We start from the raw sequence: 14,139 nt of genomic DNA on the forward strand, positions 1-14,139 counted from the left end.
TTCACTGAGACAAGAAGTGACAAAGAAGAAATGACAGTGAAAGCACCTGAACTACCACAAGTTTGTTGAGGGCTTGGAACTACGGAACAAAGTCATAACAAAATGCAGTAGTTGCGAATAAATTGATAAAACTGAATAGATATTTAAAATCATCAAAACAGTGGTTTACAATGACAATAGCAACCAGGTCTAACAAAAAATTTACTCAGTTACTTTGATAACTTTATATTCAGCTGGGGGTTTGGCCTTTTATCTACCAAGTCTACCAAGACAGAATCATCTACTTGTTCAGCCCAAAGAACATAAGCTCAGAAGCAAACTGGCACTTGCCAAAATTATAAAGAATTGGGTAGATGCTCACAAATCCATCACTATTCCATTAACAGATAAAGTATCAGAAATCTTGGTGTGGGGAAGATGAAACTAACAAAATTATCAATTACCAACCTAAATTTTACATAAATAACTTTTGTGAAATAGAATTGGTTGATAGCATAGAAATCAGATTAGATTTCTGCAACAGTTCCTCCTCCTTCCATGGGTCCTGGCACAGCCCATGGATTAATGTCACATCTCCATTTTGCCTTCTGCTCAGCACTGTCCTCTCCTTTGCAAATAATCTTACGACACTGACCTAATAATTCCTTTGCTTTTTTTTTTTTTTTTTTTTTTTTTTTGCTTACTCCAGCCTTTTTCATATAAAAGAGTTAGGAAAAGAAGTTTTTTTCTGAAGAACGACTGAAGAACTTTTCTGAAGGAGATTTTCTCCATTTCAAATTCCTAGTGGCATCCATTGAACCTATGATGGTTTAGAGGTCTAATACTCCGTTTCCTGAGTAGTCTCAAAGACTGAATAAGTCTACCAGAGTGCAAAGCACAGTGCAAGACTAAGCTGAAACAGAGGCTGATTTAAAGATGCCTGACGCATTAACAATTTTTTTACCAGCTTCCAGTGCATGAAGCTAAAGTAATTGTAAAAAGACAGAAGAAGGGGACTGACAAAAAAAATGAAACATATCTTCAAGAGTCACTTTGAGGAAAAATTTGTTTTTTTCACATAATTAGGTTCTTGACAAAATACCATGTTACCCAGAATTATATCTGTTAAAGGCTTCTCCCAGAACAGAAACAACATTTCCTGGACAACATTTAGGCCTCTTCCGTCTCAAATTAACCAACCTCACTCAGCCATAACATCTAATCATCATGTACAGACTGAAAAAAGGAAAGAGGATCCACCATCACAAAAAAGACACAGAATTTTGTGTTCCTGCAAATGCTATTCAAAAGCTGCACATCACTATTACTATTTTGAGTGTTTCTGCTATTGGGCTTTTTTTGCGTAGAATAAAGTTCTTATGGATGATGTTAAAATAAATACTATCCTAGTATTAATGGGGAAAACCTACACTGAAACTGCATCTCAATCCTAATCTGCAGCATATCAAAAAATGTGATTATAATGAGAAATACATTAAGAAACCCAAAGAGAACATGACTTTTTAATGAGGTAGGTGTGTTATATCCTCATAGCTCTGCCCTGTTTCAGAGATTAGCTGAGATGGGAGTAACAGAGAGGCAGATCCAGATTCAGAGGCTTGCAAATATGCAGGAAGGCACTGCTCTGACGTTCACCCTCTCAGTAGCCACAGACAGCAAAATTGTGGAATAACACATGTTAATTTTGTGATTCAAATAATTTGTCTCTATCCTTCTTCTGTACCCAGACATAATATAGAATCTTAATGGGTCAGGGGCAACAATTTTGTTGGGTTTTCTGAACTTAGATGTCCAGTCATTTCTGCAGACCACTAAAGGTGACAGGAACAGAGGGTGTCTAATCTGTCTAATTTGTATATTTACCAAATAAGCTTCTAACTTTAATCTTGAAAAAAAATTAGTATACTCTGAGCATGCAATGCTTAAAAGAGACAGGAGCTCAGATAAAATTTTAATATACAGTTCAGCAATTAACCATTCATGTACAGGATGAAAAACACTGGCAGACTTTTGTAGTGTGAGATAATTCTAGTTGTAATTCATAACATCACATTTTAATACATAAAGTTTAATGTATCTGAGCTCTAGGAAAGATCACCATGTATTTTTACATATAAGCTACATGGATACGTGAATATTACATCCAAAGCAATACTTGAAGGATAAAATGAAGAACATCTTTAGAATTACTAAGTGTTTTGCTAAAAACAGAACTGCAAATGTTATGAGCCAAAGACTAGAATAAATTTGTTAAATCACACTATTGACACCAATTTAGATATAGGGATGTTCATTTATATTTCCTCTCAATGCTGAGATCAAAAATTGAAGACATCAATAACAATGGAAATATTTACTCTGCACCTCACTCAGGGGCCATTCTAAACCACATTTTTATCCTCTACACTGTCACATTACAAGCTCAGTATAGTACCAATAAAATCAAAAACACTGGTAAGACCACTACAGCAATCTGTGTACCAATCCAACACAAAACCTCCTACAATCAGAGAAATCTGTGGATTAATCTACAGTTATTATCTAAACAAATAAGCAGTATTCAATTAACATTTCAATGTTAACTGAATTGTAATGAACACAATGCAATTCCAACGTACTGTACATACAAACTTGCTTCTTTGTTGTTTTATTTACTAAAAACTTGGTAGGAAGTGTAACCTTTCTCTCTGCATTAGACAGGTGTATTTAATATGCACAAAAGAAAAAGAAGTTAAAAATAAAAACCCTAGTCTTTATTTAATAATCTAGAAAAAAATGATACAAACAGTTCTCACCAATCACGACTGATTTCAAAATTCTGAAGTTATGTGTTCTGGATTTTCCAGAAGGAGGGTTTTATTCTTTTCCTGTATATGCATGATTAACTCAGCCTTGCACCTGGGTCTGTCTTGTTTAACTGTTATGAAGAGAAGAAAGAATTATATAAAATTCACTAGTTTTTACAGTTAAAACTTCACTGATTATGTTGTCAGTGATGACAGGTGTCCCTGGGACACAGTGGCCAGAACTGATGCAGGTCTATACACCTGTACTAGATTTTGTCACCTTGCAACACAAGATTTTAATTAATTTGGAAAGCACCTTGCAGTCATATAAAGTCTCCATGGAAACTTTTGTTCAGTCCTTTGACCCATTTATGTAAGACAATACAGACTATCAACTAGAAGCATTTTTAAAAAATACATCTAATTAAAAAGGATCTTTGAAGGTTTGATTGAGTCATCCAGTTAGGAGTCAAACGTACTCTATTACTTCCATGGTGGCACAGATCCTCATTTCTGTTTTCCTCAGTAGCCCAAGGGGCACTCGCTAGTGTCTTCCATATGGCAGGAGCCATCTCTGCCTACTTTTATTCTTGAGCTTCTTAGAAAGTTGTATTTATTAACAGCAGATGAGCTCAGTTGGAATTGAAAAGGCCACAGGTGGCCAACTGCAGGTCCTTAGCAGTTCTCTAATAGTTCAAGGATGGCTCCCAAGTCATGTCCCAAGACTATACAGGAGCAGCAAAATAGTCTGAAGTCTCAGGAGCAAGTAAAATCATGCCAACATGGCCCTGAAGGTTGGCATCACCAGAAAGTGCTAAGATCCAGTTTTGTGCCTCACATTCACAGTGAGAGCCGTGGGGAGCCTTCAACAACTGACCAAGAACAGCTCCCAAACCTCTGACGTGTGAAGATGAGGATTCTGGCATGTGGCTTGCGGGGTTGAGGAGGTCTGCCCATGTCTGCTACATACGCAACATAAATTTCAACTACAGTGATTGTGATAGTTATTTAACATATATCATAAAGCAATCTTAGCAGTTATGTTGGCTTCCTCCCCAAAAAAGCAGGCATCTTCACGTCAACTGCTGCATGTTCTTCTGTGTTTGGTAGAGTGTGGGAACTCAGAAAAAAATTTTAAGCTCTCATCAAAGAGAAGAAATGAAAATGATTATTGCTAGACACTCTATAGTTCTGGCAATGAAATGCTAAATCATTTATTGTAAAACATATGGGCACAGGAAGAATCGAAGGCAAAATAAAGAGTGTGCCTTCTGTGCAGGGCTCTCAGACAGAATTATAAATTGAGACCTTGGAGGGCTGTGTTAAACGGAACTAACACTGTGCAGGGCAAAAATGGATTTTCTTAAGTAGTTTCCATATAATGGGCTTGGTAGCTTTGAGAAATGACTTTCCCTAATGGTCATCCTATTGATGTGGAGCCCAAAGACAATTTTTCTAATTAAGCAATAAATTACAGCTGTAGCAAAGCCTGGTAACTCACTATTAGATCTATGCAGATCACTGAAACTTCAGATTGCTAAGGACTCAGCAAACCTCTTACTGTACTTTACACATTACTTTTTGCTTCTCCTGATTTTTCTTAGGGCTCTTAGATCACAACTCTTCCCTCAGGCCTCACAATGGCACTCAAAATGTAGGTAGTTTTGGCTTGCAGATTATAATTACCACAATAATTTTACAGCTCCTTACCTCTCCTACTCTTCCTTCACTTTCCCCCATGAAACTGAAAGAGTCTTATTACTGTTTTGTTCTCTGTGGTGGTCTTTCTTTATTTGTATTTTTTAAAAATTCTGTTTTTTTCCCCTTCTGAGGGGCTGGAGAAAGACACTGCTGATATGCTACCTTTCTTTGTGCTCAACAACTTGTAAGATATGACAATGTTTGATTCCTCACAGATCACTGGGAGGCAGACAAAGGGCATACTCCAGATAATCAGGCTGGCAGGGCATGCTATGTAAAGGTAAACCTGCTTCTTGACAACCACATATACCTTCAAATTGCTTCAACTGACAGAGGCAAGACCTAAAACTTGCTTCCAGACTTTCCACTGAAACGCACCAGCAATCCTTCCTTCTGCAGTAAACTGGCTAGCAGACAATTTAATAAAACTTCACCTTTTTCTTTGCATTGTAAGGGCTTCTGAGATGACTGCATTTAAGGAAGAAGACCTCCACACCTAAAAATACAGTTAGTGATATCGTCAATGCAGGAAGGTTGATTGAAAGGTGATAGGAACATTTGTTAAAATGGAAAATTGTGGGTCTTCCCTCCTCAGGAAAATTTCTTGCTTAACTTCATGCAACTGGTTTGTAACTTGGGTAGAGGACTCACGCCCTCACAATGAAAACACACTACATTGACTAAAAGTTCTCAACATCCATAAAAATTTCTAGCCTTTTACAAGCTTCCTATGCTTCTAGCTTCAGCAGTTTCTTAACAAGCTGAATAGAAAAATGACACCTTATATACAATAGACTTTCATGTCCAGTTTGGTCACTTTCCATGACAGAAGTTAGGCAGAAGCAGCTCATTTTCTAATACATCCTCAAGCTAGTGCAGTGTCTTTACTTCAATTTATTCATATCCACATGTATTTTTAGATGCAGAGACCAGGTTTAACATAGGTATACCATTGATTTCTACAACAACATAACATGCTTACTTATTTTCTCTCTCTCCTATAAAGAATTGCATTTGCATTTTTTCATTAACATAAACAGCTCAGCCAAATGTTTTTTAAATGTTCAAACAAATTCAGAGCTTAATAATGCAGGTAAATGATAGGAATGGTTCTTTTCAGCTTGCAGAATACTTCTGAAAAACGGGACACTCCCCATCCCACCTTCCTAAATGGTCCCTTAGCCATGAGTATTTGCTGATGTCACAGCAACAAACAGAAAAACCTGTGAAAATCTGTATTTTAGCTTTTACAGTCCTAAATACATTTAAGAACTGAGGTATCATCACAGAATCCTTTTGCATTTTCCCTACTTCAAATTCACAAGCATTTCCATTAGTGAAATTCCATTAGTATTCAAGTTTCCATTAAAAATTGTAAAAGCTTTTACAAATACGGAATTGCAAATAACTGACTTCCATTGTGTCACTGCTATAGCTACAGAATATCAAAAGATGAGACGAAGGACCAGACAATTCTTACGAAAAACCATTCTCATTCATTTTAAATTACACACAAATTTCAATAGGCATCTTATACAAAAGTAAGGTTTCCAAATCTGCTGTTCTACTTGTCATCCTTTTTGCAAGAAGGTTGCACTCAACTGAATACTTATTGACAGGAGATGTAATCACAGTTAAGGTGCAAGGTTCTAGCCTGAATAAAAGTCAATACAGAAACTTTAAAAATTGTCTGTAGTAGCGTAATGGCTGGTTTTTCAAAATGAAAATTCTAGCCTTTCCTCCTTAAAGCCAAAATTTTCTGTGCTCAGTCTGTACCTTATCTCTTCACTAAAGCATAAATTGCCTGACCTCAAAAGGCAGTATATGCAACAAGTTTTTATTACACGGAGCACATCCCTCTGAGAACACATGAAAAAGAAAAAGGGAAATCTTGTCACTTAGTAAAATAAATTCCATAAACCAAATCTTAAACATAAAACACGAAGACCTGATAATAGGAAGCCTCTCTTGAAGAATTTGATTTGTGAATATCCACTCACTAAAGAGTATCAAAGAATACAGTCAGTCACTTATTCATTTCAGCTAGGTAACTTCCAGTATACCAAAGAATGCATGTAATTGACATTTCTGAGCACTAAAATATTGTGGCAGGAATTAAATCCCTGCAGGCTTCACCAAGGACTCACTGGTGGATTGGAAGGAATTTCAGAAACCTGACTAATCCTCTTCTCTGTCACATTGTCTACCAGATATTTGAAAGCAATGAGCTATGGGACAGTGCAATACTGCAATAGGATTTGAATTAATTAAAGAAATATTGACAGCAATCAGATTCATTTAAGATTGTTCATCTTTCTGCATGTGATCCTTCCTCAACAGAAAATTAATAGCTCAGGAAGATGTTGCAAATGGGTATAAAAAATCTCTTTCTTGCTGAGGAGCTCTGCCACATTACATAGCCTTTTACAGGAACACAAAGCTAAAAATAAATGGAAGAATAATACTTCTGTGTCGAGAAAGCACTGATTCCTGATGAGCTTCTAGAACTCCCTGGCAAATTATGAGAATTCTTGTTGAAGGGATTCCTGAAGTCTAAGGATTTCCTTTCAATTGGCAGTAGTAGTTACAAAGCCAAGTAAGATCCTTTTCACATAAAACAACTGAGACAAAAAGTACCCTCAATTTCCACAATACCCTGTTTTTGTAGACTGTTTTCTATTTCATCAAGCTGAAGATACTTCAAGAGATTCTGTATTCTGGTTCAACCATGCACTTCAAAGTAAGAGATGAAAGGAGAGAGGTGTGAAATGATGAATTACTTCTCAACCTACATTTCTGCCCATCCTTTAAGTTTGCTATGATTTATAACAATATAGCTTGGCATTTCAGGAAGAAAAATTTCTTTCCTTCCTCCCCTGCTATCCAAAACATATATCTTCCATAAAACAGGCTCTGAATGAAAATTATGACCAGCTGTAAGACTGTGTTTCTCTCTGCTACTGAGGGAATTTCTAACAGTGAACTCAGTAACTGAGGATCTAGACTTTGCAGGATGTACCTCAGAAGAGTTAGAATTGCTCTAACTCTGGAAAGAAAACAAGCTTCTTCTGAACAGCCACACAACACAATCTCAATCTGTGCCATTCTAAAGGTACTTTCACCGATACATATAGAATTAAATACCTATTATATTTTTAATAGCTGCCTAAAGGATGCCTCAAGCAGGAAGACAAAAAATTAAGTTAAACAAGAAATCCAGACAGAGTTTGTCTAGTAGCAGAGGAAGAAGATTCTTCTATCAGTCTCCTGTTCTGCTGCAGATTGTTACAAACCTTGCGACAGGATAGGTTAAAAAAGGTTTAATTAACCTGCCTTTTCTGCCTTAGACTTCTGGTAACAAATTCTGAAATATCAGAATGTATTTTAAAAATAAAATTTGATTTGTGCTGTCTCAAATGTGTGGTGATAATATGAAATGATGTTTCAATTTTTATATTTAAATAATGTTCATGCCACCTCTAGGAATCTGCTCTAAAGGTTGAAGCCAGCAATCAGAAAGTATATACACTAACCAACCAATAAAATATTTTCTGGATTGTGTTTTTTTTAGAACCTGTGATGTATACCATAGTGGTACACAGTAATCTTCCTGGCTATGACACAGTCAGCTACACAGCTCTTTTCAAAAGAAAGGAGAAATTAGAAATCCAAAGAGCTGGAACAAAGAATAAGGCACATGCTGAAGCACAAATGCCTAAACTGGCTACCAGTGTGACTTCCTATTTTAAATGGTCAGGTCGCATATTGAACATACTCCTCTCCTTACTCACCTAGATGAGAAAAGATTTCTAAGCATTATTTTTAAAGTCTTCCTTTGTGCGTTGGATAAGAACATAATTTCAGTGATTTCTTTATAATCTGGAGGCAGAATTTTTACATAGACTTAGAAAGCCACAGCTGGTGGCAAGAAGAACAAGCTCGTGCCAAAGCAGCTTTCAGAGACAGAGTATACGCAGAAGGCAAGCATCTGAAATACAGCCCTGATGTCCCAGAAAACTACTGACAGTTAACAAGGTACTCCTTGTCACAGGTACTGGAACAGCTGACTGCAGATATATTTTGTCCTGTGGCTAATGGAAAGCATTTTCTACTGGCATTTGAGCCATCAGCTGGATCAATTGAGCTCCAAGGGCTCAAATACAAGGACTCCTGCCAGTATTCCTACCAAACGTCTCTTACTAGTTTTAAATTAACTTGATTCAAGCAATTCAGCCTATAAGAAATTGTGGAAAACATTCAAATTCTTGAAGGTATAGAGGAATAAAAATCAAAATATTAAAACTTCAGGATGTTATTGCTGAATGTTAAGTGATGTCCCTCTTATGGTACAGAAGAGGCAATTACTTTATCTGAACTATAACAAAACATGCAGAAATAAGAAATGAATGCCCATTGAGGTGGCTTTGTGTTAAAACGCAAAAAAATACAATTTGCTTAAAAAACTGTTGGCACATTTGAAACTGAGTTTCCTTATGATCCCTACTGAAGGCTCCTTCAGGCACAGTTTCACCAATTTAGTACCTTTATTCCAAGTCATTCAAGTATTGTAGTGTACCCTCACCAGAGCAGACACTTTTCAAGGAGCGTCTGAAATGCAGGAATTCTGACAGAGAAGGCAGACACTACCATGGTGGAAACACAGATATACACAGGACCCTAATGGGCATGAGGTTTTAGCATTTAATGACCCTGCACTGCACTTAACACCGGTACTAAAAGCAGAAAAATCTCTTCTGTCTGTGTTCACACAGCTGAGGAGCACGCCTCATGATGTGGGATCCTTCCCTTGTGCTCTGCTTTGACACCAGGAAATCAGCTCGCAGCGTGGCCACCAGGTACCCCAGATCTGTCTTCTGTGGCTGTTACACCTCCCACATTGACACTGTCAGTGCCCAGATGCAGAAAGAGCTTTTCCCTTTAAACAAGAACAAGGCACTTGTGCCATTCAGATGACCCTGTGTGAAAGCCAGCCAGCTCCCATGGCTCACCTGTGCCAACAGTGCCCTGAGCACCTTTTCACTAAGCCTGCTGGACAGGAAAGCTGGAGGGCCTTACCAACAAAGCAGCAGCAGCAGTTAAATGCCCTGAGCATTGATCTGCTCAGCAGACACCAAAAAGGGCTGTACAACCCTGCACAGCCTGCTGGGCTTGAAGGTAGAAAGAGTAGACGATCTGTTGCTGCTTCATCTTTTGATGCTCTCTCTCTAATCATCTCAGGGAATTCTTACTCCCCTAAGAATTCTCCAGCTCAAAATGACACTTCTGGGTTTTTTGTTGTTTTTCTCAAGCAAATGAAAGACACTTTGCAGGATTTTGGAAAAATCAAATATATGTTTTAATGTATTCATTTTTCTGGAACCCTACTGCACTTTAAGATAGAAACAATAATTTGCTATGCGTATTTTGGGGCTATTCCTAAAAGAAACAACCAAACACAAGTAACACTTTTAAAACAGTGAGAGGTATGCCAAATGCAAAAGTAATAATACTGTAATAATAAGTAATGTCAACACTATGGCTGTAATGGGAAGTTCCAGGAACACGGTTAAACTAAATTCTTCTTGGCTCGGAGCCATGCAAATATTTCTTTTCCACATTCCCATCAATTACAGAGGTACAGTAAGTGTTTTTGTGCTTAAGTGCGCTAATACAGGGGACACAATAAGCCATTTTTCTTCCAGTGGTTGGAGCTAACATTTCTATAATATCATATTACATTTGGCAGACCTGAAGCACACTCAGATTTTTACTTGTGTTGCATTAGTAGGCCACACCATTTGAATCAACTGAAAACAGGTAGTACAACTGCATGTCCTATCCAGACTACACGTTTATAATATCCATAGAGTAGTTTTTACTTCAATATTGGTAGAAGTATTCATGCTTGGGAAAGCAGAGAACTATTATTGTTAACTGTTTACATGCAAACAATGGCAGGTATGTACCACGAGACAAGTGTTTTAATGAAAAATTACACAGTAGAGCTCAGTTGCTATTTTAAAAACATCTTTTTGACTGACAGATTTATACTTAGACTTTAATAGGACAATTAATAATCTTATTAATAAAGAAAAGCTAAACAGAAGTATGCACACACTTTCCATGCTTTTTAGAGTGAAATAAATCACCCTAACGATCACTGCCTTCCATCACTGACAAAGTCTATTAAAATGTGAAAAGACTGCAGAATTGCAATGTACTGTCTGCATATCAGCTTAGTCTGCCTGTACCATGCATTCTTGTCTTCCCTTGAAGAAGCCCCAAATCCAAGTATGAGTGCATTAGGATAAAAACAAAATTACCTGTTTTCTGAAGCTTTCAGTTCCACGTGGAGTGCACAACAAAGACACATCAGAAATTGAGTTTCTACAACACCAGTGCAAAAATAAATGTCCTATGGAATTAATCATTATCTTTAAACATGAAAAATTATCAATGGAAACCATGTTCCAAAATGCTTTTTCATCCATGTTTCAACCCTTCTGCTCATATGCCCATCTTAGAAAAAAAATCAAGGTATTTCACCAAGAATTATTATTCATATTCTGCCTGTTCTTACCAATCCTTTACACACAACTTTACTGGAAGTATCAGACCCTACAAAGACAGCACCTAGCCAGGTATGCAGGTAGGGAGGTTAGGGAATACAGTTCCACTCTCTTCAAGTCAAACTGCTAAACTCCAAGAACTGAAAAGCCTGACCTTACAGTCAGTAGCCTGACTGCTACTGGCAGGAGGTTTCTGACCAGTGCAAGGATGATTGTGAGGCAACTACAGCTGTAAGAAATTGTTAAATGTGAAATTACTAACATGGTGATCCAGGAAGACAGCATGGTTTTATGGACAGCTTCATGCTGGATGGTAAAGAGGAATATATTTTCTTGAGTTAAATTCGACCTCAATTGCAGTATGAAAAACTGGAGAATTATCATATCTGTACATATTACAAGTAAGCACAAAAAGAGTTGAAATAGGTTAAAGCTCTCAAATGTCAGTATAGTACATTGCTTTTTTACTACAGTTCTGTTAGGCTTTATTTGCAATAATTTGCATGGTAGAACTATCCAGAGACCCTTATTTTACTATTACCTTTCATGTGGAAAGGCAACTATTGCCTCAAACCTCTCCTGCATACCCAGCTGAAGAAAGATTTACTCCATCTAAAGGTGCTGAAATTTACCTTCCCTTCACAGTGGCATGAACAACAAGGTAGGGAAACAACTCATTTTTGAATGGTGAAGAACTGCAGTGCTAAGAGAGTTCATAGTTCCCTTTAAAGTGACCTTTAAAGAAATCTGTATGTCCTACTCTATACAGTTGGTCCAGACTACTAAAAATATAACCACTGTTTGGGTACTGAAAGCACCAATCTAACCAGGCCACTTAAGGTACTTCTGGCTCATTGTTCTTCTTTCCATTACGTGCCTAAAATTCGAGCAGTGCAAAATCTCTGATCTTCATCATCAGTGCACAAAGAAAGTGGCTGTAGCCCATTTTGACCCCTCTTTCTGAGACAAGCGTACAACAATATTTTCAGACAGAAGGACTACAACATATTAGTCTGTACAAGAAGATACTATGGGATCTCAGTAGTACATCTTAGCCCCCTGGTTGTAGATGACATATGGAAAACACATGGACTTACTGACAATTCTTTGATTAATTTTCTTAATTCCTTGTGCCCGTGCTTCTTTGCAATACTTTCTGGATCATCTCCATATTTATTGATTATTTTGCAAGCCCGTGTGGCCTCAGGACAGCTGAGTAGAAATGTTGCAAGGTTCTTCAAGCCAAATCTGGCTGCACAGTGAAGTAGGGTAGGAAATTCTTCCAAATGGCTATCTGTATAATGGAAACAGAGTCTTAAGAAACAAAAGTTCTGTTTTTATAGAATACCTTCTTCTATAAACATCTTTTGAATATTAGTGCAGTTATCAAGCTATTGAGCTAACACCCAAAGAATTATTTTTTTAATTAACAGCTTTACAGTGCCTATACATATAAAAATAAAGGAGCCTTTGGTGTAACTGAGAAATCTCATTTTTATCCTGACAGAGGGATTTTAAAGCATGTCAGTTCTATTGAGAAATAAGCTTTCCTGCAAAGGGCAGAAAATTCTATAGCCAAGCCATGCTTTTGTTTAGTTAGAATATGTTTGAGTGGGACATTTTTACAGGTTTATGATGCTATGTTTTGATATTAAAAATAATTTCTGAAAATTCACAGGACTACCAGACATTTGGAAAAATTTGCTTACCCCTGTAATGAAAAATCAGAGAATTTAAAGATGAATGTACTACACAGAAGTTTTTTAGGATTTATCTGAAATAACATGATACTGATTTCTATCAAAACCCATTTTTACATTGGAGAACTGGGACATTCAGCATCTTCCTGTATTTTCACTCTACGAGTGACTACAAGTTACATACAACAACAACCAAATAAGCAACAACAAAGAAAAAGAGTTCAAGCGTAAAAAATACTTCTCTCTGCATTCATACTCTACTTTCTGATCACTTGTGGTTTGCTGTGTACCAACTGGTCTATAAATCAGCATGCAGTGTATCTCTTCTCCAGGCACGCACCCAGGTTGACCCAGGCACCATCAACTTTCTGCACCCTGAGGGTTTTTCCTACCCCAGAGCACGAAGAAAAGATCCTCCTAGTTTGCTTTGAGCCTGGCTCCTGCTAGGGTTCAACTGACAATCCCTAATTCATCTCATTCTCCATCACTGTCTGTCCTCTATGCAATTCCAGTGATTTACTCGTCCCCATAGTTTCTTTCTTGAAGAGCTTCAGTCTAGTTAATTGGGCCCTGCAGAGAACCAACTCCACCACACCCACTGCTCTCTCCGCAAACTTCTCCAGCTTTAACTGTAACTATTTTGAGATGACAGGAGGAGAGCTGCATATGATACTCAACTTTGGGGTGAGCCATGTAATTCATGCATTGCCCTAATTATGTCCTTTTTTGTTCTCAATTCCTTTTCTAATAGTTCCTAGTATTTCATTAGCTTTTTGATCTGCTGCCTAGCAACAAGTTGATGTTATCATGGCACTGCATGGTCTTATTCCTCAGCACTAACAGCCTGCTCAAATCCTCTCACTTTAGATACCATAGGACTGCTTTTGTTCACTTGCACCACTTTGGTTTTACCTGTAATGAATATCATCAGACATTTTACTGCATAATTACAAAATCTGTCATTCCTTGCCCCCCATTAGCCTATTTCCTTACTATCCCAAACACTTCATATCACTAGCAAAAAAAGATTTTTCCCAATTGCCTGCTTCCTGATTTTGGTTAATTATTCATCCATACCCAGTGACTTACTGACTTAACCAGGTTTACTGACTCTTAAAAAAACTTCCAAGAAACTCGTAAAGCCAGACTTCACATTACAGAAGACTCATTTTATTAACACTTCTACTAGTTTGTCCCATACATATAATACATTAACCTGCTTCTAGGTCACAAGGTTGCCTGAGAAACTGGGTTTTGGCATCAACTCCTGGTTTGGTCACACCTCCTAGTACTAAAGAAATTAAATATTGTATTGTTAGAAACCCAGATATTCTACTTTAAAATTTCCTCAGAGCTCTTAAAGATTGCCAGTTAGTTCTGATA

The 14,139-nt window shown here is 37.3% G+C and overlaps 1 protein-coding gene across 1 annotated transcript in view; it reads right to left on the minus strand.

The window, feature by feature from the left end:
• Positions 1–14,139, minus strand: part of BANK1 (B cell scaffold protein with ankyrin repeats 1) — a 137,264-nt gene that overhangs the window by 67,865 nt on the left and 55,260 nt on the right. Inside the window, exon 8 of the mRNA XM_066186307.1 lies at positions 12,154–12,350. Within this exon, the coding sequence (XP_066042404.1) occupies positions 12,154–12,350 (197 nt within the window). The remainder of the gene's footprint in view (positions 1–12,153; positions 12,351–14,139) is intronic.

This window comes from Chamaea fasciata, unplaced genomic scaffold, assembly GCF_029207755.1.
Source record: "Chamaea fasciata isolate MVZ Bird 193981 ecotype frontalis unplaced genomic scaffold, bChaFas1.0.hap1 SCAF_6, whole genome shotgun sequence".
In the NCBI taxonomy this organism is placed as follows: Eukaryota; Metazoa; Chordata; class Aves; order Passeriformes; family Sylviidae; genus Chamaea; species Chamaea fasciata.